The sequence below is a fragment of the Cupressus sempervirens genome, chromosome 7 (assembly GCF_028749045.1).
Source record: "Cupressus sempervirens isolate cs-2001-9-10 chromosome 7, ASM2874904v1, whole genome shotgun sequence".
Classification (NCBI taxonomy): Eukaryota; Viridiplantae; Streptophyta; class Pinopsida; order Cupressales; family Cupressaceae; genus Cupressus; species Cupressus sempervirens.
In genome coordinates this window covers 711541326-711568773 of record NC_143124.1, presented here as the reverse complement: position 1 = coordinate 711568773, position 27448 = coordinate 711541326, and the positions used below count along the sequence as shown (strand labels likewise).

The window sequence follows — 27448 nt, the reverse complement described above, 5'->3', positions numbered from 1 at the left end:
TCTTATTGGATTCCATTAGCTTTTTCTTCATTTCCTTTATTCCTTCTGATAATCCTTTCATAAGTGTTGCAATCTTTTGCACTAGGTTTTCATCTTTGTCATTCTGTAATTTATATTAAACTTTCTTTCTAAATCTCTTCTTGTATCTCAATCTTTTGAATTACATCTATAAATACCTTTTAGTAGTAACTTTGAAAATGTTTCAACAGTTTGTGATACAGGAGCATCTTGCATGGGAAAATTATTTAAAAAAAAAAAAAAAAAAGAGGCAAAGAGGAATTTCTATTTTTGAGGTACATAGGTGGCGTAAATAGAAAAATAAAATAAAAATGGTTGTCATTTCATTTATCAAAGTGTGTAGGTGGCATCTTAGAAGCTTGTGGAAAGTTCCTTAAATCATGCATTTAATATTTGCTATGATCCATAAAGGAAATGTAATTTTATAATTGGGCCACATGGTGGTGCTTAGTTGTAATTCTAGAAGGTTGTGGATATTGTGGAAGGATGTGGATATTATGTAGGAGGAATTCTAGAAGGTTGTGGATAAGTCATGCATTGGGTGGTAAGTGCCTATTTAAGCAAGGCATATGAGCATTTCTAATGAAGCTCGAGAAGTGGAAGCTGGGAAAGGTGAAAGCTTTGGAAGGAAAAGCTTCAAGGTGTGAAAGTTGGAAGGTGTGAAGGCTTCAAGGTGTGAAAGAGAAGGAGGAAGTGAGGAGTGATTTTCCTGAGTCTATGGACAAAGCACCAAATGTGAGGCAATTTATAGTAGGATTGTGGTGGAGTTGCAAGTTTGTGAGAAGAGCTAGTAACTGCAGTTTAGAAACAAGGAGGTTGCTTGGTGGCTTGCGAGCACAAGTTGAGATCTTGGAGGTTTCTACCAGAGTGTGGATCTGGACTAGCTTGGGCTTGGATTGGATCTTAAAGGGATCTTGTAGAAATGTTATTGTAATTAATATTGGATTTTCAAGTATAATAAAATTGTTTGAAATATTTTGTCATCTCTTGTCTTCATATTGTGGCATTTTTGGTTATGAGTTGGTAGGGTGGTGTGGCCCTTCATCAAGTGGTATCAGAGCATACCTTCATCAAGGATGCAGGAGCATCTTGCATGGGAAAAAATTATTTAAAAAAAAAAAAAAATTTGTGGAGGAGAGAGAAAGTGACGAAAATAGAAAGAAAAAAAAGTAATTACAAAAAAAAAGAAAATAGAAAAAAGAGGCAAAGAGGAATTTCTATTTTTGAGGTGCATAGGTGGCGTAAATAGAAAAATAAAATAAAAATGGTTGTCATTCCATTTATCAAAGTGTGTAGGTGGCATCTTAGAAGCTTGTGAAAAGTTCCTTAAATCATGCATTTAATATTTATTGTGATCCATAAAGGAAATGTAATTTTCTAATTGGGCCACATGGTGGCGCTTAGTTGTAATTCTAGAAAGTTGTGGATATTGTGGAAGGATGTGGATATTGTGTAGGAGGAATTCTAGAAGGTTGTGGATAAGTCATGCATTAGGTGGTAAGTGCCTATTTAAGCAAGGCATATGAGCATTTCTAATGAAGCTCGAGAAATAGAAGCTTGGAAAGGTGAAAGCTTTGGAAGGAAAAGCTTCAAGATGTGAAAGTTGGAAGGTGTGAAGGCTTCAAGGTGTGAAAGAGAAGGAGGAAGTGAAGAGTGAGTTTTCTTGAGTCTGTGGACAGAGCGCCAAATGTGAGGTAGTTTACAGTTGGATTGTGGTGGAATTGTGAATGTGTGAACAAAGTGCCGAATGTGAGGCAATTTACACTTGGATCTTGGATAGAGTTTGAGAAGAGCTAGTGGTTGTGGTTTAGAAACAAGGAGGTTGCTTGGTGGCTTGTGAGGACAAGTTGAGATCTTGGAGGTTTCTACCAGAGTGTGGATCTGGACTAGCTTGGGTTTGGATTGGATCTTGAGAGATCTTGCAAAAATGTTATTGTAATTGCTATTGGATTTTCAAGTATAATAAAATTTCTTGGGAAGCATTTTGTCATCTCGTTGTCTCCATATTGTTGCATTCTTGGTTGTGAGTTGGTAAGGGTGGTGGAGGGTACCTTCATCAAGAAAAGTGTGTCCCACACTTTGATGCCAAAAAGAAAGATCTACAACCATCTTCATCTTCACCAAAGGTTTCCACCTCAACGGGGACATGAAAACCAACATGCAAATCTTTCACACATGCATCATTCTGTCAAATGCCAGAATCTCAACCATCCAATCAGCATGCTCAACCCCAGGGATAAATTGCACATAATGCTTCATCAACAAAACCTCATTCACATTAGCAACTAGTGAATCCACACCAGCAATAAAAAAATCCATATCAGCAACCACATGTAGATCTCCATCAACACATTCCAAACTCACAACACCAACAATCTCTTTGCTTACAACAAGATGCTCTGCAACACATGAGTCACCACCAACAACAATTGGATCATCCATGACCGAGTGCTCCACAATATCGATATCAGACTTAACCAAATGATCATGAAAACCAACCTCTATCCCAACATCAACAAAGTTAGGAATATCTTCAACAACAACCTCTAGTTGCTCTGCAAGTTCTGCATCAGGCTCCACAAATTGATCAGCAAAACCAACCTCTGCCACCTTGACCTTCTTAGCTTGATTAGCCAATCTAGCATCCAACCGAGCAAACATCTTAGAAAAATTTCTCTCCACTATATCATGGATTTTCGTGATCATCTTAGGGTCCAATCCTCTTGGAGCCATCTCCCAAGATCTTCGTAAGTCCTCTGCAACAAATCCTTCCCATGCTCCTTGTGACAACCTTGAACTATTTGCAAGTCAGATCACAACCTGCCACCTCACATAAACAATTAGGAACCACATCACAAGTCTAGGACCACAGATCTATAATCCACAAACTCTCTATGATCATGCCTCAACAAATTTAGTCTTCCATCTCTGCATCCATCAATCCATTTGCATGTCCTCCCAAGGTCCTAGTGCAAACTACCTCAGCTTCGGTGATCTGTCTACACACTCAAGAAGTCCTACTTTGATAAACTTCACCCAACCAAGATCCTAGTACAAACTGTCTCACCCTTTGGCGAACTGCTTGTAGACTCAAGAACTCCTTCTCTGATACCACTTGATGAAGGTACGCTTTGATACCACTTGATGAAGGGCCACACCACCCTACCAACTCATAACCAAAAATGCCACAATATGACAAGAGATGACAAAATGTTTCAAACAATTTTATTATACTTGAAAATTCAATATTAATTACAATAACATTTCTACAAGATCCCTCAAGATCCAATCCAAGCCCAAGCTAGTCCAGATCCACACTCTGGTAGAAACCTCCGAGATCTCAACTTGTGCTTGCAAGCTACCAAGCAACCTCCTTGTTTCTAAACTGCAGTCACTAGCTCTTCTCACAAACTTGCAACTCCACCACAATCCTACTGTAAACTGCCTCACATTCGATGCTCTATCCACAGACTCAGGAAACTCACTCCTCACTTCCTCCTTCTCTTTCACACTTTGAAGCCTTCACACCTTCCAGCTTTCATACCTTGAAGCTTTTCCTTCCAAAGCTTTCACCTTTCCGAGCTTCTACTTCTCGAGCTTCATTAGAAATGCTCATATGCCTTGCTTAAATAGGCACTTACCACCCAATGCATGACTTATCCACAACCTTCTAGAATTCCTCCTACACAATGTCCACATCCTTCCACAATATCCACAACCTTCTAGAATTACAACTAAGCACCACCATGTGGCCCAATTAGAAAATTACATTTCCTTTATGGATCACAACAAATATTAAATGCATGATTTAAGGAACTTTCCACAAGCTTCTAAGATGCCACCTACACACTTTGATAAATGGAATGAAAACCATTTTTATTTTGTTTTTCTATTTATGCCACCTATGCACCTCAAAAATAGAAATTCCTCTTTGCCTCTTTTTTTTTTTTTTTTTAATAATAATAATTTTCCCATGCAAGATGCTCCTGCAACAGTTTGCCTTAAAATACTTTTCTTCTATCTCTTTCTTTGTAATGTTTCGTTTAGAATCTTCTCTTCAAACTTTTGTACAAAAATTAATTTCTCTTTATAACTTAATTCATTTGGATTTTGTTGTTGAATAACGTATTCGAGTTCATTATCAATATCTTCATCCTCGTCATCTAGTTCAACCTTTCTTTTCCTTTTTTCCTATTCATCTGTGATCATAATCATACTTTGTAAAGTTCTAGCAACTTCTACTTCTTCAATATTCTCTTTTGTAGCTTTGCTTTGCTTGTCAACGACATTTGGGACTTGTACCCTATTGGTTGTCGATGCTTCCTATTTTTTTAATACTTGTACCTATTTCTTGTTTTGTTATGTACTTGACTTATGATCCTTGTTGGAATTCTTCTTCCTTACCAATTTTTTTCTCATCAATATCTTCTTGAATTTCAATAGGTTGATCTTCTTGTTGTCCATCTTTAGATTGAATAACATCTTCAATTTTTGTTGTATCAATACTTGTAGAAACATCACCATGTTCCTGTATTGAATCAATATGCACTTTATCTTTGATATTTTGTCCAATTTTATTGCTAGTTTTATATGTTTCTCCAATATTTAGTGATTCTTTAAATTTTAATTCTTGTATCGCATGAAGGATTGTCTTCCAAAGTTTTAATGCTTCATCTTCAACTTACTGATTGAATCTTGCAAATATTTTTGCAACCCTATTCTTTGTAGAGAATATGTTTTTATACTTTTCCATATTAGGATTAAAGAGACATAAATAACATTACATGTAAATATAACCAATATCAGAAAATAATAAATCACATAGAAGAGAACATAAGATACACATATTTAACGTGGTTCACCTAATCCCTAGGCTACGTCTATCAAACAATGAGTCCAATAATCTTATTATTTAGTGATTGCAACCTGATTAAAATATGTAATCCCTTATAACTCAAATACTGCCACAAGAAGCTACAATCTCATCATACATTATGAAATCCCTAACCCTAATCCATTTTATACAAGTATTTTATTGCTTACAAAATTAGGGAGATAAAAAATCAACCAATAGAAAAATATAACTCCCAACACCTTTTACAATAGTAAATTCATTTTTGGCTTCAGGGGCCCTACCCCTTGACCTCGTCTTGGGGGCATTACCCCCAACCCCCATAGAATAATTTGGGAGAAACAACACTGAATGAAGTAGGGATAAATTAACCTTCGAGTTTGATTAGGCTCCACATAACAATAATCTCCCACTTGGAGATTGACCAGACTCCATAACAATAACCTCCAACTTGGAGACTGATCATAGCATTGCTAAACATGTAGCTCCTACTTGAATGTAAAAACACCTCGAACTTTGTTGTTCTTTTATTCTATTCAGTCTAGAAGACCAACTGAAGTTGAAGAGGAGTTCAACTTCTCCCTTGTCATTGCCTTTGTAAACATATCTATTGGATTATCATTTGTATGTATCTTTTCTATTTTTAACTATCCATCATCCAAAACTGACCAAATAAAATGATACCACAATTGTATGTATTTTATCTTTGAATGTAGAGAAAAATTCTTTGTAAGATGAATAACACTCTAGCTATCAGTAAACAAATAATTGCCCCTCTGTGGGTGTCCCAATTCTTGTCCCAACTAGTCCATGAAGAATTGGAGCCATATCATTTCTTGCCTATATAGCATTAACATACTCTACCTCTGTAGTGGATAAAGCATTTACCTTCTATAACTAAGAAATCCAACTCACTATTGTCCCACCAACAGTAAATACATATCTTGTAGTACTTACTTAGTATTTAGATCCCCTGCCAAATCTGAGTCAACATAGCTTTTTAAATCAATAATAGAGCCCCCAAAGCATAAAGATTTACTAGATGTACCTCTCAAATATCCAAGAATCTATTTGACTACATTCCAATGCTCAATCCTAAGATGACTCATATACATTCTAACAACTCCCACTACACGTACAATATCTAGCCTATAGCATACCATATCATACATTAAACTTCCGACAACTGAAGCATAAGATACTTTAGACATTTTAGCCTCCTCTTCTTATGTCTTTGGACACATCTCTTTAGTCAATTTCAAATAACCAAGAAAAGTTGTGCTGACAACTTTAGCATCTTCCATAGAGAAATGTTGCAACACCTTCTCAATATAATCAACCTAATATAATGTCAATATTTTGTTCTTTCTATCTTTGCAAATTTTCATACAAAGGATTTATTTTTCTGCCTCCCAATCCTTTATAGAAAATGAATGTGCTAATCGTTTTTTCAACCCCTCGATGTGATCCACGTTAGACCCAACTACAAGCATATCATCAACATATAACAAATTAAATAATTTAGTTGTCATCATCCAACCTCTTAAAATAAATACAATGATCTAAATGACACCTAGTATATCCATGCTCATGCATAAAATGGTCAAATTTAAGATACCATTGGCGAAGTGTTTGCTTTAATCCAAATAAACTTTTTTTCAATGTACACACTAAGTTCTCCTTACCTTTGACCTCAACTCCATGTGGCTATTCCATATACAATTCTTCATTCAAATCACCATGAAGGAAAAATGTTTAGCATCAAGCTGCTCCAAAAACAAATCTTTAGTAGCCACAATACTTAAAATAGTACAAATAGAAGTCAAGTCATTTTAACAACGAGAGAGAGAGAGAGAGAGAGAGAGAGAGAGAGATTTTGGAAGGACCTATTATACTTTTATTTCAAAAAGGACATAAATTCGTACATTATCTTTTATTTTTTTAATATTAAAAGTGAATTGAAGTCACTACAACTTAGAAGTCTCCAACATCAATATATCATCCCACCAAATGATTTAAAAGAACATAAAAATTATATTACTCTTCTCAAAAAAAAATAATATTTACTTTCACATACAATTTACTTCTAATTTATTTTTTTCTAAAGTTAAATAAAAAATAATATTATTGTTTCATTTATATAAACAAATATTCAATTAAATAAAAAATAAATATCATTATTTTTATGCAACTTCAGGAAATTTCACCCTATATCGACATTTCCATTGAACCTCTTGAGTTCAATTGACTCGAGAATTCTTAAATAAATAAGCTTTGTTCATCTATAAGTTTATGTTAAACAGGTTTTTCATTTTGAAGAGCACGGCCTTGAGTTCAACGTGATCGACATGAGAAGATTTCAAAGTATTATTCAGTAGTTGTCCTAGCACGATCCCATTTCAAAAAAGTTACCCGAGTCCTCCGTTCGCTATATCGCAGGAGAGGCATTTGCTCTGCTAAAGATGAAGGCGATTGATGACACGGAAGAGTTATAGACGAGTTATATAAGTTTCTGGAGCCATGTTGAGGGCTCTTGTGAAGAAAATATCTCCAAATCCTTTAATTTTCTTAATACCAAGAACGAAAATTAGCCCCTACCAATTTAATTCAACAATACCTAGAACAATCACCAATCCAATTGGGTCCAATTCAATCCATTTTTCGATTTGGCGAGGGGCTTGCTTTTCATCCACAGCTGAATCAGCAGAGAAGCAGTTGCCAATTCAAGCTGATGACTTGGTTATTACGGACAGTTGCGTCCAGGTATTTGCTTTTGGTGATCTGTATTATTTCATTTTTAGATAAAAATCCAGGAGAAGGAAGCAAGCAAAAACGTAAACTTAGATACCAGCTAAAATAATCTCAAGATAGATACAGTGCTGTTAAAAACCCTGTCAAATCTTACACTAAACTGTTAAGACGGGCTAAACCGAAGAGAACATAGAAACAGGATAGGCTAAAAACCACCCCTTCTCTTGTGGGATCCAAGGACCATATTGCCTGTATTTTTTTTTAGCTATACGCAGTTTTCCTGTTAGACAGATCAGTCCGATCAACATAAACCGAAAGGGAGTGATGTGAGGAAAATATGTCTCCATGGAAAAGTGCTGCAACACTGAATCGACAAAGCCATCTCTGAAATCTTAAAACTTGCTGGATACGCAACATCCCCTGAAGACAGAAATTGGTGGCCTGATAGGAGAGGAGAAGTTGAGACGGCAAGGAATGTCTTCTCAGTTAGAGATGTAGATCGATCCATTCCATAAAAACTAGGTGCTGATGCCACAAAGTGGACTGCACCACATCAACAAAGAGTGGAGGAGAGTGAGTGTGCGGGGGAGGAGATTGAACTACAGAGGGAACAACCTCTTAAGCAACCTTATTAACAGTATCAGGTCGAGAGAACAGTTATAGGAATGGATGCATCAGTAGTGGGATTATAAACTATTGTAACGGCTGTTTGATTGTAGATTCCCTCTACCCATCCGTTTTGCTGCTTTATTGCTGTTCATGGGTTGTGGGCTGTTATGGTAGTTCCTATTTTTGGGGCTTTTGCGACTCCTTATGAGAAGTCTTTGGTGCTGTGTGCTCTTTGGTAATATTCAAGTTTGCTTTTGGTTTGGTAAAGCATAAGCTAATATTGTTCTCTCTCCTTTTAGTTTTGATTTGCTCCTCTAGATTTATCATTCCAGCCTGTGTGATGTTTGGCCTATACATTATTTTTGATATTTACGACTTCTAGGAACAGAGCATTTCATGGAATTTGTTTAGAGAGATCAAAGAACAGTTTTTGAGTCTTGATAGTAGGGAATGATTTGTATCATTTTTTAATTATTAAAGCGGTCAGTGATGGTCCAGAAGGGAGTTTGCGCGAACTGGGGAAGAAGGGGTAGGAAGAACACAGGACCTCAAAGAAACATTGGTGAAGCATTTAGAAGGTTAGAGGTCCTTGAGGCCAGATTACAAGTGGAGTCCAAGAGTAACTAGAGAACTTATTAAATGCTATTAAGGTATTAGACTCCAGAGAGAGGCTTATTCAAACATTGACTAAGCAAAGTTCATAGTAAAGGTGGAACCTTCAAATTTTAATGGCAAGCTTAAACTTGATGTATTGCTAGATTGGCTCTATGAGTGGAGCTATGAAGTCTGGTTCACCTGCCTGGGACCCTGGTTCGGCCAGGGTTCTTGGTTTGGGTCCAGTTCGCCTATGGGTTTGAATAGAGTTCAAACCTAGGCAGTCTGGTTTGTCCAGGCCAAACCCAACTTGACCCAGGGAAGACCCAGACAAACTGATTGCCAACCAGGTAGATTTCCACTGAGAAACACTCTATAGTTTAGTTTGGAAAACAATTACAGAATTTGAATAAGTTCTTTAACATTACAAAACAAAATTTGTTAAATTTCAGATATTTATTGCATCAATTTAAGCCAGCCCTCAAGATATCTTCCAATGAAATTTTAATATCCAATTACTGATAATGAGCCCTGACCGATTAATTGGAAGCTCTCTATATTGATAATTCATATTTTAAACATTAAATAATATCTTCAGTAGGTGAAGGGAGTTGCAAGGTACTTTTTTGACATTTTTCAAATAGGACGTTAATTGAAAGCAAACAAGCTCTTTGTATAGTGAAAAAATAATAAGCATTTGTGGACTTGAAAAGCAAGAATGTTATTGGTGCAGCTGATTCCATTGGCATTGGCAGTGTTTTTGAATCAATTAATGCCTTTGATGAAGAAGAAGAGAAAGAAGATGACCATTTAGATAATCCATTAGATGATTGAAACTTGGTATAAAATTCCAATTGTTGAAATTCAAAACAAGATACTTGAAGTCAATATTATTATTTTAATATTTTGATGTTGATATGATACTATTTGACATTTGAGTCTTATTTATTCTTCTAGGATGCACACACACACACACACACACACACATATATATATATATATATATATATATATATATATATATATATATATATATATATATATATATATATATATATATATATATATATATATATATATATATATATTTTTTTTTTTTTTACTTTTTTTGGTACTAAGAAACCCAAACCCCATTTCAAAAATTTTCCGTACCAGTGAACTGTTTCTTTGAATCCGAACCTAAATTGGCAACATATAGTTGAAGTGCTCTAAGATGGAAGATACAAATATAGAAAATTGAACTTTGACCTAGGACATTGAACCAACTAAGAGATTGATCATTTCCCTTTGGTCACCATCAAAAAAAATGTTAAATGAATTTCAGAATTTTGTAAGGCTTCAAATTTAAATGAATATACAAGAGAAAGAAAGATAAGTGGCAACTTAGTATCTGAATAGGCAATATTATCATTTGGTCTAGTGATATTGCCTACACAGGGAAGGATTTATATAAGGTATACAAAGGAATTGAAGGACACCTAAAGGGGATTTTAGGATAAAAAGACCATAGAAAAAAAAATTTAGTGAATCAAGGACAAGTGTTAGGAAAAAAAGGAGGGTACAAAGGGCACAACTACCAAGACAATAAAAATAGTCCACAAAGACCTCTTCATATGCAACTAAGTTGTCCGATAATCCATATATTGGAAGCCAAATTGGTACCTCAAGTGTATACATCGCGCTTTTGCCTTTTGTTTCCCTAGCTTGGCAAACATGTAGCTTGGTTGGCAAAGGTGAGACTTTTGTATTTTTTATATTCCTTGACCCCAAACATTAACCCTGACAAATAACAACCATGACTAGGTGTTCAAAAGCATTTGCTTTTGATTATCGACTTTCAACAACCAGTTACCAACCCGATACAAACTTCAGTGGGCACTCCGCAGTTGTTTGTGTGTGGCATCACAATATATTTTCAACCATGACCACGATGTGTTCCTTAACTACAAACAACTTGCTAGATACATAATAGAATTTTCTTTCTGTTGGTGTATGTGTTTGATTGCTTCAACATCCATTGTTACAAGTTTAACACAACATTTTTACTAAGCTGAAATAAAGTACGTATTCTAGGATTATAATTGAACACCATAACGGAATGACATGAAGTAGTTGAGAAACAATGCATCATAACTATAAATCCAAATCTAAATAATGACTATATCCATTTCATATGAAAGACAACTAAATTAACTTCCTTAACTGTCTTCCACAATTTCAAATTTTAAGATACAAATCAATTCAACCACATCTACGACTATACATTTGAAGTAATAGAAAGGTATGCACAAGTAAAAGATTTAGGTCACATATTGAGTTAGCTGAATTTACTAACTGTGTTGTGCAAGCTTTGACATCTGGCAAAGGGGAGCATTGACATAGGCTTAACCTCCCAACCATGGACTTAACATATCCCCACACAATCTCTTACGAGAAAGACCCTTCCTACTTCGAGTTAGGCCGGGGACACCATAGTCCTACCATCCTGAGCATACCAGTGTTAGAGTGTCGGCTAAGTAGTAGACAAGGCTGAGGAATTCCTCCGTCAACCTTTCCTCTAGCAATTAGCACTCTCGACCTCTAGTGATCATTTATGGCAAGCATGCCTCTATACTACATTGGCCAAGGATTCAGGTGGGTATTAAACAACCCGATCACCATTGCTTGACTTGACAACCAATTACATCTTGGACAATCATGAGCTGACTTGGATTTGTGCAATCTCTTTCTTAATTGATCATATATTCAAGACATTGAATAATAATTTTCTTTTCTTTTCTCTTGCAGGATTCCTCTTCTTTTCAGCTTTTTACACTTGGCTCTAGTGGCCTTGGGTGCATCCTAAGAGACTGCTGATAATCATGAGATTCTTTTAAGTCAGAACTATTTGTGAGAACCATTTTGAAATCAACCACAATTGGTAGATATCAAATAGCAGAGAAAAACAAAAGATATTTCAACGCAGATTTTACACAACATGAAAGTACTATATGATTGCATTGGTTGGGCATTCCTTTCCCCAAAATTATAACAGTTCATCCTTATGGGCATGCACCCGATGCCTATGAATAGGAACTTGTCATAATATATAAAAAAAAATAAGGAGCAAAGCCGATGCTTCTCAGATTTAAATCAAACTCATGCAAATATTGCATTTGAATAAAAGGAGCTTTTTTGAATTGTAAGGCATTGCATATAATGCAAATAATTTGATAAAGATACATGACTTGGATACAAAGAGAAACAAGGCCAGTCGCTGGTGCGGTAGCAACCACTATGTATGAAATGGCTTCACCCGAGCAGCTTAGTATTGCATTACTAGTACAATATCATGCTTTTGATATCAGACAAGAGATAAGAAGAACTTGGTTCATAGAGAATTGTATGCAACAATGAGAAAGAGAGCGCATGAGAGAGAGTGCTCTCCAAGTTGTGGGGAATGGAAATGTAGTGTCTTGTTGCGATGAATGGAAATGTAATCTCACGCTGCGGTTACAAGAAGGAGCTCAATTTGCAGTTACAAGAATACTTTTAAGCTCGAATTTTAATAACCAATACCGATAAAAGGTGGCAACGCTCATGTTTTGGAATCATAAGAAGTATATATTTTCTCCAAAATTTAAGCAAATCTAATGTTTATATATGTATATATATACAAATAAATATTATCTCATCATGCTATTGAATTATGTCTACGATTGTAGATACATATACATATATCTATATGCGTGTGCAATTTTGAGAGTACATATGATTTCTTTTTATCATTATATTCTCTCTAGATGCGCACACATATATTTATATATACATTTAAGTGCAATTCATAGACATTATTAGAGTATCATGGTGGCATCATATACATATATAAATATATATGTTAAGTCTATAATGTTGAGCACATCCACAGTCTCAAAAATGAAGGAGAGGTAATAGTTCTTTCGTGATATTAGAGGTTTATTATTTCTCTTGTATAAAATTGATCAAGTAGCTCGTGACTGTCCAAGGTATACTCCGTTGCCTAGTCGTTAAATCCTTCATCAAGGTAGTTAGAACCCATACTTGATAGTCTGACGATGGACTAAATTGATGCCCCATTCCTTGAATCTCGTTTAGCAATGCTTCCCCCCTTCGTCTGCTCCTGCAACCAAAAATGCATTTTCCACAATAATAACATGTTCCTCCATTTAAGTTGAAATATCAATAAAACAACATAACTGATAACTATCACAACGACTAACCGCCACTAATCTTTATATTAAAATATAAGTATTCATTTTTGTCAAAATAGTAGAACTCAACTAAGAAGTCATTTTCACATCAATCAATTCGGTAACTCATAACTTCCATTTCACAAGATCATGATATCCAAGAGTATCTAACTAACCATTACAACGACAATGACATGATTTTAAAAGATAAAAAATTTGGGATGTAACAACAAGCGACTTGTGCTTGTTTTTTTCACTTGGTTTTGCTAGCATCTTTGCTACATTTGGCTTAGTTTATGTCTTTGTGCTTTATGCTCATCATGGATACATCATCGAAGGTTGATCCCCTTGATCCAACTCCCCTATCTCTCACTCCTCCGTAGACCTATCAGAAGAAATCGATGGATATGGCATTAACTAATTTGTTGGATTGGGTCTACAAGCTAGGGATTGAGGACAAACTTTAGAAGACTTCAGTGTAGGATATCTCCATAAACTAGCATTAGTCACAACAAACAATATTGGGCTTTGTTGTCTTCTCATGGAATAGGGGACATAAATCTTATCATTATTTAACTGCAGGCTAAATAGTCAAAGCTAGACAACAAACATGATTCTCTCCAATTTGAGAAAGAGAGGTAGTTGAAGTCGTGGGTGTCTATTTGCAGCAGTGATGGCCCTCCTCTCGCAAGTGTTAAGGAATCTGTCCAACTCCAAATTTGTTGAAGAATGTGTAGGAAGAACACAAGAACTCAACCCAAAGGTTTGTGGCTTCTTGTCCTTTACTACCAATTCTTAAGATGCTGCATATGCATTCCTTTGCAATCAGCTTGATCTTCCAAATATCTCTCTTGATAGGGATTGGGTTGGTTAGGAATCCACCTTGTTTTTGCAGTTCCTCAGATCCTCAAATAGGCTACGCGTGTAGGAAACTCTTCCCTCTACCAAGTAAGATTTTTTCTTGATGAGGATCTTAGATAATCTTAGGTTACAAAACTTAAGTGTGCTAGAACTCTGGTGGTTGCGACACGACGAAATGACAAGTGGGTCGTGATTAGGAATATAAAGTTAGTATTAGGGATAGCTTTCCTCCTGGTTGGGAGATCAAACGTATAGCTATTGCCACCAAATGACACTTTAGGTATAGGGTTGTGAGGGATGTTCTTGGGAATTAGGCTTTATAGGTTAGATGTTGGAATTGCAATGGTTTAGTTTGGTCTTCACGAGCTCTCCTTCATGTTGCTTTGGATTCCTCAAATATACTCTTCCTTATTGAGACACATGACAATCTTGAATGCCCACTTCCCACTATCGTCAGTTTTACTGGTTTTCAGCTTTCAAGGATGAGACTAGGAATTTTGGTGGGGTTCGTGGGTTTGGTAGAGTTTCCTACTTCTATAGTGATTGGCTTTATGGTTTTTTAAGTTGTCTTATTATACGTCTCTACTAGATTCATGTGGGTCCAATTATGTTGAACTGTTGCTTGTGCTAGAGACATCCTTTTTGGGGTTTTCTACTTTCCACCGACGTCCTACTCCTATGCTATCCACAGAAGCCTCAACATGACATCTTCTCTGACCTTTATGACATCATCCGATTCCCTACAATTGGGGAAGTTCTCCTCCTTGGGGGACTTCAATGCTAGGACTCAGATGGTGTAGACCTCCCTTTATAACTAGGTGGTTGATTCTCTGGACATTGAGGATTTAGATCTAGTCTATATGGGGTCCATAAGTCTTCCAAGGATGTGGTTGGTCCCCCTGACCAAATATGGTATGCATCTTCTACAACTCAGTGAGTCTTTGGACCTAGTGGTTCTTAATGGGTTATCGTGTTTTCTTGGATTACACTTCTTTACATGAAGGCCTTATGATGGTGGTGCTAGCATGGTGGATTACGCTATCTCGAGGCAATTGTTCATCCCTTTCATCAACCACTTCTCCATTATCCCCCTCCCACTTGCCAACAAATCCTTGCTCTGTCTCTCCATCCCTTGCACCCCCTTACTCCTAGTCCCCTCTCACACCTTGCCCTCTTGACCCACCCTCTGTGCATCGTGGTTCACTTTAACAATGATTATCCTAACATCTTTGTCAACCATCTTAGACAGCTTCTCCTTCCTGATCCTATCTTCTTCACCTTGGAATTCACCACCAAGTTCTCCCATCTATCCGAGCCACCTAGCAAACTGCCTTGTTTTCCTTCCCTCATTTCTCTATCCCCATCTTCTCCCACCGAGGCCTAAGAACACATGCCTTATGAACAAATGGTTTGATGAAGATTATGAAGCTTCTCATTAGTTCCTGTGATTGGCATTCTTGCTCCACCACCCAATTTACACCTCCTTAAAAACCTCCTACCGCCATCTTCTCCTCCATTAGAAACAGTTTTTCATCTCCTAGTGCAGACATACTCTTCGGGCCTCCCTCCATTGTTCCACTAAGTCCTTTTGGCATACTCTTTTCCCCCGTTATACCCACCTTCCCTCTGAGCATGACCACAATTTATTGGTTCCCCATACCTTTGTTCTCTATGACGTCCTTGGTCACTACCCTTTTCAAGTCACCTCCCCTGTCACTTTTTTCATGTACACCACCATTAGTGAGGAAAGTAGAGCTATGAACTTTAATAGGGCAACATAAGAGGAAGGTTTCTAGGCCAAGTTTTTCAAGCATGACTTCAAAGTTTTGGGATTCTATTTAGCCTATTTCTTCAACCATGTTGTTTGCACTGGTTTCCCTCCTTGGTCACATCACTTCATCCATCTGATTGACAAGGTGGGTCCTACCTTGGAACTTAATAATTGCAAGACCATCATGGTTGGACACACCTCCAAATTGTACGCCATGGCTCTCCATTTTGTTCTTTTGAGATAGTTGGATCACCATCATATTTGTGCCACTGGGCAAGCTAGTTTCGGATCCGATTGTTAAACTATGGATTAAATCTTGACTTTTCAAGTAGTTTTTTTAAAGAGGCATGCAATCGCTCCTTGAAGGTGTATTGTTGCCTTGTGGACTTACACAAAGCCTTTTTGACTCTATCCTAAGGACACCCATTTTTAGAGGCTTCAATATAGTGGTATTTCATAGACTCTTCTAGCAACTATTATGAGACTCTTTGAGATGGTTTTGGGTCATCTCAAGACCACTTCTAGATTCTTGACTTTACCAGGAGTACTATTGGGGTTATGAAGGGCTTCCCCCTGTCGCCTACTCCCTTTGGTATCTATATTGACAAGCTGGAGAGGTATTTTTAGGACTATACTCTTCCAGGGGATGTTTGCCTCCTTCACCAGGTTCTGATATCTATTCTTCTTTTCGTGGATGATGTTTTTCTTTTGGCCTTCTCTCTCAAGGGTTCGCAAAGACAATGAACACTCTTGCATCCTTTTGCGAGTTGCAGATTTGATAGTTAATTTGGGGAGGATCAAGGTGATGGCCTTCAATACACTTAAAACTTCTCACCTTCATTTCTTTTTTAGAGGTTTTGATTTGGAGATCACTTCATCATACACATGCTTTGGAAGTAAGCTCTCTAACCCCCTTTTTACCATGAGACCCACTCTTCAGCTGTGGATAAATAAGTGGTGTGGTTGTTGGCTCTCTTCAAGTGATAGTCTGTCCAAGTTGAATCTTATGGATATGCTTATTGTTCTCTATGGTTTGGTTGTTTGGGGTCCTTTGCTAGATTTTGATTGGGCTTTTGTTGAGTGAGTATAGATTATCCTCCTTCAACACATCATCCGATGCAAGGAATTCATCTCGTACAACATTATTCTTGCAGAGTTTGGGCTTGCCCCTTTTGTCTTGAGGCTACCTTTGATTCGATCTGGTACGTTCATCACCTTTGGGACTTGTTGATTCAGGTGATGGGCGTCACAAATACCCTTCCCTTCCCTACTACTTTCCTAAGTCTATAACTACTTTTGTTGTCTCCTTTGGTTGAGCTCGTGGATGGATTGCTGAGACTTCGAATCTCCTTGGGTCCATTGGGATTGCGATGGATTGCCTCCCTCCCTTCGAGTACTCTCTTGATGCCTCCTAAATCTTCTTCCTCCTTGTGAGCAGCTAAATAGGTACATCAAAGATGACATATATAGATAGTTCTTTCATACTATTTGGGTCAATGGGGTCTCCTCCTTAAGATGGCCTCTTATGCAGAGAACTTTCTGGAGTTGAAGGATAGACTCATTGTTTGCCCTTCCTAATTATCTCATCACCAATTTCATTTCCTCAGGACCCCTTGGGTTCTTTCAAAGTAGGTTTGTTTCAGCTTCGATGCAAGGCCGACCATCATATTGATAGGAGCTTTGCAGCATTAGGGAGGCTAAGTCGGAGGAGCACGTCATCTTTCGCCGTCCTTAATACTATAAGATCCATGGAAGGATTTACTGCCTCTTCAGGGAGGTGCAATCGTTCTCCAGTTCTTCAAAAAATATAGACCAAAGGTGCCTTGCACTTTATATTTAGGAAGCCAGTAGGCTCTGTGATCACACACTCTAGCACCTGCATCCTGTCATCCCTCAACCTAGTCAACTCATTACTTCCTTCGTCATAGAACTTCATTCATTTTATCCCTCCAAGTGTTAGCTTGGCCCTACCCCTTGTGCCAAATCTGTGAGGCCCAAGATGGGCTTCTATCATCAGTGACCTTCCAAGATCACTCTAAGGTGGCCCAAGGTTCCAACTGGTCCTATTACTTATCCTTTAGTTTTGAGGTTCTCCATGGTTGTTTAGAACCCTTAGCGGCATTTGAGAGGGTTTTTCTTTGGACCCCTCTCCTTGTGCTATTGTTGCAGTGGTGGTTTCCTTCTTTCTTTGGGCACCTTTTATTGTTCTTGGAAGTCCCTTTGACCCCTTTTGTGGTCTCATCTTATCTTATCTAAGGCCAAGCAGAAAGTGAAGAGGGAGCCTTCCAACCAATGTAGATGTTTCAGGAAAAATAGAAGGGGTATCACCAAAAGCATGGCGCTTATCAATCGTGTGGAAAATGAACTCACTTGAAGGCTTGTTTTACAATAGATTTATGTTAAATTTCAAAGGTAACAAGCAATGATAAAAATCACTGAATAGGCAACATCTATGTAGCAAATAATAATAAATATTAAAGAAAGATGATGACATTGCTCTGGTGACTGCTCATTCACACACTTACCAATAATGAGAAAATCAGCATTTGGTGTATTGTATGTGGACCATGATGTGGATGTGAGGCTGGTTTGCAAATGTGATTGAGGGAATCTTTTGGAGCTACACTTGTGCATCTTGGAGATGGTTTCTAACATAAAAATCAAAATAAAGGTGTTTCCTCCAATTCAACAAGGCACTTGAAGTTGATAATGTTCATTTGTGGCAGGATTTATAAGGCACTTGCTTATGTGCCAGAGATGATTAAAAATTTGTACAAGTAAAAGACAAGACCAAATGTTGCAAGGTTGGTGTAAAGGGGTTAGAAAAAGTAGAATGTTAATCTTCCAACAAGCTTTTAATGTTGCAGCAGAGCGATTGTGTTTTCCATGGCAGAAACAAAATTAAATATTCATCATATTTCTTATTTTCATTTTTTACCCTTTCATTTACTTAGCACGAAGCTGTTGCACAGAGCACAATTTGACTCCATGAAGATAAGAGATAATGCTCTCCAAACTTGGCAATTTTAGTGGTTGAAGTCTAAATTTTGATATATTTTCTTCATAAATGAGACAGGAATAATAGAAGCATGTTGTGTATGTGTGTTCTCTTATTCCCCATGTTTCTTATTGAGTCATCATTTACCTTTCAAAGAAAATTTTTGGTCCATAATTATGTGCAGATACTCCTTGACATTCAAATTTGGCTGAAGGAGCATACGTATATTTGATAACTCGAACCTAGGTGCATGCTATGTCCTGGAAGTATTGGAGATTAATTTTTTTTCAAAATAACTGATCATTAATTTCTCAGAGGAGGCTTCTTAGTCTGAGCGAGATTATGAATCTTATTCTTATGTTGGGTTTGGCACCAGAAGCGTATCTCCATAGATTGTATTCCCGTCCTTGTGATACTTTTTGTCTAAGGCTTGTTTTCAACTTTCTAAGATGTTGATACAAATTGTAGTGTTTTTATAGATCTTCGTTAATTGTTAGGATCATAGTAGTATCTTATTTCTAGGTTTTGACTATGCAAACCAAAAGAAAGAGTTTTTCAAATTGATTGGACAAACTTGGGATTTGGAAAGTGCTGAATAATTTGTAAAGACAGACCCAAAATTGTGGGTAAGATTCTTGGAATAGATTGTGAGTTGGAAAAACCAATCTATGCAAAAATTTGTTGGCAATCTGTATTCTATTTCAAGGAATTTCCAGCATTTGTTTTTGTTGATACATAGTAGCTTCGGTCAGATATAAGGATGATTGCTTGTATTGATTATATATGTGCATGTGTATGTATGTCAATTCATTATACACAGTTCTTATGCTCAATAAGACTTATCATTTCATATACCTTGGAGACAGAGAAATCATTCTTGTATTATATCAAAACTCCATATATCACAGTAAGTATACTAAAATCTGAATTTGCAGATTATATTATTCTCTTGGTACAGATAGAGTAATGATCTGATATACATGTGTAGAATTGATCAAGGAATGACCAAGCATACTAATATTGGAACATAATTTGGATTGAGCAATTGATCCATTCACTTTCTATGCAGATTGACGATTTGCAATAATAAAATTAGGTAAGTACTAACTAATCCAATCTGGGTTTTGACTAAGTTTGTTTTTTTAAATGAAGAGCTATGACATGAACAGACATGGCTCCACATTGTGGAGACATGTCCTTTCATGACATGTCTCTTCGAGACAATACTTATACCAATATCAAATGGCCAAGAGAGATATGGAAATCAATTAATATTCTCTCCTTGGAAGTTTTGGCAATTCCAGTTGCATATTTAAAGTGTAATCAAATTCAACAATGACAGATATATCTAAACTTTATTTCTCAATCTTTTCCACAATTTATTCAATATCTGATGATTGATTTTCGTGTTGTTCTTGATTTTGCTGCCTTGGGAACCCTGTCTGAGTTTAGGAAAAAAAATGGCTATCCAGTTCAGATCACATTGCCAGTAGGTCTGATTCCCAATAATGAGTGATTAGCATGAATTATTTGTAATTCTTGCTAAGTTGGCTTGGATTACTTTTCCTTGTAAAGATTTTTTTTTCGTGATTTCTTTGTTGTCAGATTTACACTGGACAATGGCTTGTATTGTTCTAAGCTTAAACACTTTGTTTCATGGTATGTGCTCAAATTCCCTTAACCTAAGATGTTTTTGTCAAGATGGAAACTGGGACTTTGATTTCAAGATGAAATGCATAGTATGTTGCTTCAGACAAGGTATGTTTCACTCATTATATGAACAACTTTTGATTGTAGAGAATTAAAGAGTTGCAGAAAGGAGAAGGTATGAAAGGAGAAACAATGCTTCGACTGAGTGTGGAAGGTGGTGGTTGCTCTGGATTTCAGTACAGCTTTAACTTGGACAATAAGCAGAATCCAGATGATAGGTATTGCTATCACTTTCTGTTGAAGTGTATATACCGTTTTGCTAACTATTCGATTTTTCATTAATATTTATTGCATAATTGTATTCTCATGCTAGCAGAGTTTTTGAGAAAGAAGGCATCAAATTAGTTGTGGATGAGGTTTCCTACGGATTTGTGAAGGGTGCTACGATAGACTATGTTGAAGAGCTTATTCGGTCTTCTTTTATGGTTAGTGGCATTTACCCTGTAATTTGAAATATATGTCTCGACATAAATTGAATTTTCTCGATGGCATATCTGGACTTTAATTCCATTGTAAACTGGCTCAGTGATTTAGTGATGAATGAAGCTAAAGTAAAATTGTTGTTAGATGTGGGTTGGTTGGGGAGTAAATGGACGTGGAATGAATATGTAAATGATTTGAACATATTTACAGTAAGATTCCAAATAAAATTACGACTTTCCTATTAAAGAAAAATTTCTGTAGGGAGGTTTAGAACGTAAATGCTTCTGCAAGTTGTTATAACTAGTACTTGCACCTATAGGGGCTCAAGGATATGCCGATAGGATTTTAAAGGTAAAAGTTAAATATGTTTTTTGATATTGTATATGGAATATAGAAACTTTACAAAAAGAGCGAAAGAACTCTGATCATTACAGAGCACAAGTCACATATAAAATGTGAATTTTACATTAGTTACATGGCTATAAAAAACAATCAAAATACATAATATATGCTGTTACAAATTAGCAAAGTATGGAAGGCTTGCTAAAAGTTAGCTCTTGCTGTTGTGCCACCAGTTACATTTTTTCACTGTCCAATAGTGTAGGGAGCTTTTCCAATTCTTTTTTCATGGCCCCTTGGAGACGTATTGCGTTGGTTCATGCTCATTGTATTTCTTAAAAGGCCCATGTCTATCCATATAGTATCTCATTGACATTCACCGCTACTAATCCTTCTTCCAATAGCTTCTTGAAATTTCTCTTTGAAATCATCTGAGTATCAATGACTTGTGAAATGTTATTAAACATGATAAATTTATCTTTGAAAACTCAGTAAGGGTCATTTCCTTACCTTGAAATGTTTCTTCATTTCGATCAATCCATATTTGCCATAAGATTTCAGTAAATAATAGAAACCAAAATTGACTCAATTCAATATTAGTATCACATTTCCAACTAATAAGAGCACAGCATCTAATAGATTCCATGTTTCTTTAGCAACCAACCAGGCCAAAAAAGTTTAGTTAATATGTTTACAGACTGCAACATTTTCTCATGTCTACTTCTTTATGCAAAACTTTGTAATGCAGCCTTTGAAGAACGAGTAAGCACCTAAAACAAGCCCTTGTGCTCAAAAATATTATTCCAATATCCTACCAGAATATCTAGCCATAACTATTTAGAATGGAAATTTCCCAAAATTCACCACTGCAATGAGCATATAAAGTAGTCAGGATTGCAAAAAGATCTATAAATAAACTTTGGAGTAATCTTAGGTATATTTCTTAAAATATACAGTCACATTTTCCTCTACGTGTTGATCACTTCATCATAAACCAACCATGCAGGGATGACACATTTCGACTTCGCTGCAATTATATTTTCGTAGAATAAATATTCAGTCTGTTGTCTTGGTACCTGCTTACCTACTATGAGTGAACAATTATCGTCATAAGTATTTCAACAAAGACGATGTTATTACCAAATGTGTCTAAGATCTAGAGTTTTCCCATGCTTATGTAATAATAACCATTGTACTTAATCCTTGTCTAATACCTTTGTTCAAGCATTGGATCTGATAGTGTCTCTGTTAAAGTTTGTAGCTGCGATAGAGATCTATATCTCTCAAAATTTGGACGTTATTACTGTTATTGTCATCTTCAGCTGAAAAGGACACTTAGTTTAATTTTTAATATTAAATCTAAATGACATGTGTCATTCACATGCATTGAGGCATGAATATTCGAAGAGTTATAATTAATTATAGGAGTTATGAGAATCTCAAGAGACCTTCAATTATAATGTGGAGAGTCTCTCCTAAAGATATATATATTGCATCAAGCGATAGGCTGTTACAAGATTCAAGAAGAGTTGGCAGATTAACGGATTTCCGGATGATTGATTGATTAACAGAGGAACAAATGTGTTCCTTATAAAGAATTACAAGGACGTTGTTTCTAAAAGAAACAACATAGACTGAAGACGGAATTAGAAACAAAACTAGAGACAGCATAGGAAACATTCCTATCTAGACTGAAGAAAAAAGAGACGGGATAGGAAACATTCCTATCTAGACTGAAAGACGGACTACAAACAAGTAGTTGACTATTATAGAAAGTATAAGATATTATCTTAATACCCTCCCTTAATGGTCAACGTACGGATGTCGGAACATTCTGTGATAATTGAGACCCTCCCTGGATCTACATAATGCTGAAACCAAGAAGCTTTGCCAGAAGAGTGCTATGACTCAAAATAAGTTGCATTTACTTCGTTTTTGTGAAAAAAACGGTCAAACCCAGAATCTCACGCAACCTTGCGTATGACAGACAACATGAAATGATTTTTGAGGAGAAAATCAACAAACCCAGAATCTCACACAACCTTGCGTATTACAGACAACTTGAAATGATTTTTGAGGAGAAAATCAACAAACCCAGAATCTCACGCAACCTTGCGTATTATAGACAACTTGAAATGATTTTTGAGGAGAAAATCAACAAACCCATGAAAAACAGAAATAGATTCAGAAGGCGAAAAATGCAGCTTCGCCTTGATCAGGAAGCTCGACAACTTGTGCTGTTGGCTGGGAAGCATTTTGCCTTGCTTGGGCAGCCAAACGTTTCCGGCACTCGAACTTCATATGGCCGAACTTGTGGCAGTAATTACACTGCACATTTTGCTTCGTAGAGCCATCCAGGGATTGAGCAGAAGGTTGATGCTAGAAAGGCTGAGAAGACTGATGGTTGCCGATGTTCTGTTGAAAGGATTTTGCAGCAAATGCCTGCTCTGAGGAGGCTGTAGAAGCACTGCTGCCAAATTGTTGTTTCCAACGATCCTGCTGCAGAAGTTTGGTGCATAATTCTGGAAACTTCAGATCAACATTAGTTGACGTCATGTTGAGTGTTTCTATGAAGTGCTCATAGGATGATGGTAGACTTTTCAGAGTGATGACTACCATATCCTCTTCCTCCATTTTTCGACCAATAGCTTCGAGCTGATCACGGATGTCCTTAATCTTTGTCAGATGCTCTTGTAAGGACATACGTTCATCCATCATAATGGAGAACAACTGATTCTTTAGAAAGAATGCCCGACTTTTGTCAGATGTTTCATGCAGCTCCTTCAGATATTTTCAGATTTCTGCAGCTGACTTGCCTGAAGGAATCTGTGGTAGCTGATCATCGATAACAGAGAGCTTAAGAAGCATAACAGCCTCTCGATTGCGATCATCAAACTTGTCCTGTTCTGCTTGGTCAGAGGTCGGACGAGTCTTTGTGCCTAGAACAAGCTCATCCAAACGACGATATTCGAAGATGGTTAACATGCGCTGCTTCCAATGATTATAATTGTGGCCATTGAATCGTAGACTGCCCTCCAACATCAGATTAGTCAAAGATGCCATTTGCACGAAGTTCGAGGCAATGTTGAGGCTGACCCAGAAAAAAAAAATGACAAGTGCCCAGAAGAGTAGACAGAAAACCCAGAAGGAATCTGCAGTCGCAATGTAAATCCGCCGGCTCGAAAATCAAGGCACGAAAAATGAGGTACCCAGAAAATTCTGACGAAGACCCAGATGAGGTCTCGAAAAACCCACCAAGAATCTGCAAACAAAAAAAATTTCCGACCCCAAAAATTAGGGTTTGGAAAAAAAAAGGCCCTGGCTGAAAAATGCTTGAAAAATCTTCAGATTTCTTGATAAAAATGGTCGATTCTGCTTCCCAAGCACGATTATAGACTGAGTATGCAAAAAAACGACTCCAAATATGAAGCAAACAGTGGCCAAAAAGACAGAGGACCTTCCAAAAACAGTCACAGATTTAGGAAAATCGCAGAGGCCGGATTGAGAGCCGTTTTGTTTTAAAAAACGTCAGAAAAAAAAAACAGGAGCTGAGAAGCATGGCAAAAACACCATTTCGCTGTTACAGGCGCATGAAAGCTAAAGCCCGGCTGCAAGAAAAACGGCAATAAAAAACGGCCAAAAAACGCACGACTTCAGGCCTTGTAGACTGCGGCCGAAAGTTGGCACATTCGAACCACGAACCAGGCAGAACACAAGCCGATCAGAGAAAATGTAGAGTCGTGATTTGCAGAAAAAACACCCTTTACTGGTCTCACAAGCCCTAGCCAAAAACCAGGAGTTCTATGAATTTCTCACAGAAAACGGAAACCCTGCTTTCGATTTACAGTGAGATTTCTCCGAATGGAAAAACCCAGTTTGAAGCAAAATATCACGGATACTTAATTTCGAAAATAGCTACTGATAATTTCTGAAAAGAAATTATTATTTAAAAAAAAACTTCGCTCTGATACCATGTTACAAGATTCAAGAAGAGTTGGCAGATTAACGGATTTCCGGATGATTGATTGATTAACAGAGGAACAAATGTGTTCCTTATAAAGAATTACAAGGACGTTGTTTCTAAAAGAAACAACGTAGACTGAAGACGGAATTAGAAACAAAACTAGAGACAGCATAGGAAACATTCCTATCTGGACTGAAGAAAAAAGAGACGGGATAGGAAACATTCCTATCTAGACTGAAAGACGGACTACAAACAAGTAGTTGACTATTATAGAAAGTATAAGATATTATCTTAATATAGGCATTATACACTTGAACATTTTTATTATCAATAAAGATATATTTTTGTTGTGTGGCTGGGTTTTTTCCTTCATTCTTGAAGGGTTTTCCCATGATATTTCTGGTGTTTATTGGTTCAGTTTTGTCTTCTTCTTATTGTTGTTTATCTCCATTGATTTATGGGCTTTAGATTTAACAGTCTCTACCGTTCCTCTTGATAAATGGCCGAATAGTTGAAGTGTATGATGCTAGCAGCTATGATGGTATGATCATGATGTATTTTTTGTTCATAAGATACTATTTGATATTATAATCTTAATTCATGCTCCTAGGCTAAATACACACACACATATCATACATGTTTTTGTATCAACAAACCTAAACCCCATTAAAAAATTTACCAGGTCAGTAAATTAATTTAGCAAAAATGAAATAAACAAGGGTTGCAAGCCAAAAAAGTTGCTACCAAGTATTGATAAAATAGGCATGATTGTATGGAAAGCTGCCACGATTGTCCCAAAAAGTTAGCATTCGAGGGAAGTACATTATGTACAATCAGACAACAACAAACAGCTTTGTAAAGCCATATTCCTCTTCTAAATATGACTTCTGATTTGAAGGAGATATAATGGGATCATATTTCACTATTGGATAGCTCTCTGCAATTATCTAACTGTAATCCACTTCAACAATATTCTGCACAAGATTTTCCATGAGGATTTATTTTTGGTGTTGGCTCTGCTGCCAATCAGGTTACTTCAGTTTCCTTGGATGCAACTCATATGACCATTATACTATGCACCTGCGGTGAATTAATTTAGTCTAATGCTTCCATTATTGCAATGTCCAAGAAAAGCGTGTTAACTTTCTTGGAGGATGCCTTAAAAAATAGTAGTCCCCGATTGACATGAAAGCTATAGGGTTATTCCATGATTATAGGATAGCCACCCTTGACCCATGTCCTCACTATCTGTGCCAAAATGGATTAGGAAATTTAGAATTTTGTAGCAATGACCACAAGTAGGTATAAAATTAAAAATAACAATGTATTGCTTAAAGAAATGTGGTTTCAGCTGCTACCTATGCTTTTGCAGATCATATACAAAATCCCATTTGTTTCAAACGGCTTAGGAACTCTCACACAAATTGAAATGTAGGACTGTGACAAAGATAAGAATTTTCAAATCAGGTATGGACATCCATCCAAGCATATGCATGGTGGAAAGTTTTGTAATTTATAGCATTACAATATACTGTTAAGGCAACCTTTGAGAAATAACCTCTTCAGTATCAATTCAAGACTAAAGATGAATACGAGCCCACCCACTCATGATAATTCGTCTGTTCATGTTTCATTCTAAATCACAAGTCTTGCCTATCACCCATGTTGTCATTCCTTGGCCTCTGGTGTACGTGTAGGCCTTTAACAATTGTGAAGCCATGTGTTAGAGCACCAACACATTCAAAGAGTATTCAATAGACTTATTTTGAGTTGATACATTTAACGAAACAGTAGTTGCATGAAAGTTTGTATCCTAGATCATTTAAACTCTTACTTATCTATTGACATTTGTCAAGGCCAAAGTCAATTACAACCTTTCATTTGAAACATTAATTAGAAAACTTTATGTTCAGAGTTGATTAGTTAAAGCCTTTCCTGTGATGTCCCTGTTTTTGAAAAGGATTTAATAACAAATAATCATTAAATAAATAAATAATGCATAACAATCAACTAAATCCATAATAAATTTAAGTGATAACAATTAAAACAATAAATAGTTAATTAATAATAAGATATAATCATAATAAACAAATAATAAATAAATAATAATATTAAAATATAAGATAATATAATTTATTTAATTATATTATGTGTACTTTAAATACACTTGACATATTCACCAACTAATTAGTTACATACTTAATACTGATGATGCTTAGATTCGATACCAAATATTGATAAAACTGGTAATTATTAACCAATGTATTATTTATCAAATTGTATTGATTAACACTAAATCTATGTTAGCCGGGGACGCGTTTCCACCCCTAAACCTGAAGTTTCGGAAACG

At 36.5% G+C, this 27448-nt stretch overlaps 1 protein-coding gene and 1 long non-coding RNA gene across 2 annotated transcripts in view; both read left to right on the top strand.

Annotated features, from left to right (window-relative positions):
- The first annotated feature begins 7079 nt into the window (after nucleotides 1–7079).
- Nucleotides 7080–27448, top strand: part of LOC149549202 (Iron-sulfur cluster biosynthesis family protein) — a 34885-nt gene continuing 14516 nt past the window's right edge. The window contains exons 1-3 of the mRNA XM_089792624.1: nucleotides 7080–7633; nucleotides 20460–20590; nucleotides 20689–20797. Coding sequence (XP_089648750.1) covers nucleotides 7391–7633; nucleotides 20460–20590; nucleotides 20689–20797 — 483 coding nt within the window. The 5' untranslated portion in view covers nucleotides 7080–7390. The remainder of the gene's footprint in view (nucleotides 7634–20459; nucleotides 20591–20688; nucleotides 20798–27448) is intronic.
- LOC149549203 (uncharacterized) lies at nucleotides 19649–20321 on the top strand. The gene is made up of 3 exons (XR_016354061.1): nucleotides 19649–19758; nucleotides 20115–20151; nucleotides 20268–20321. It is a non-coding gene; the product is annotated as an uncharacterized LOC149549203 (long non-coding RNA).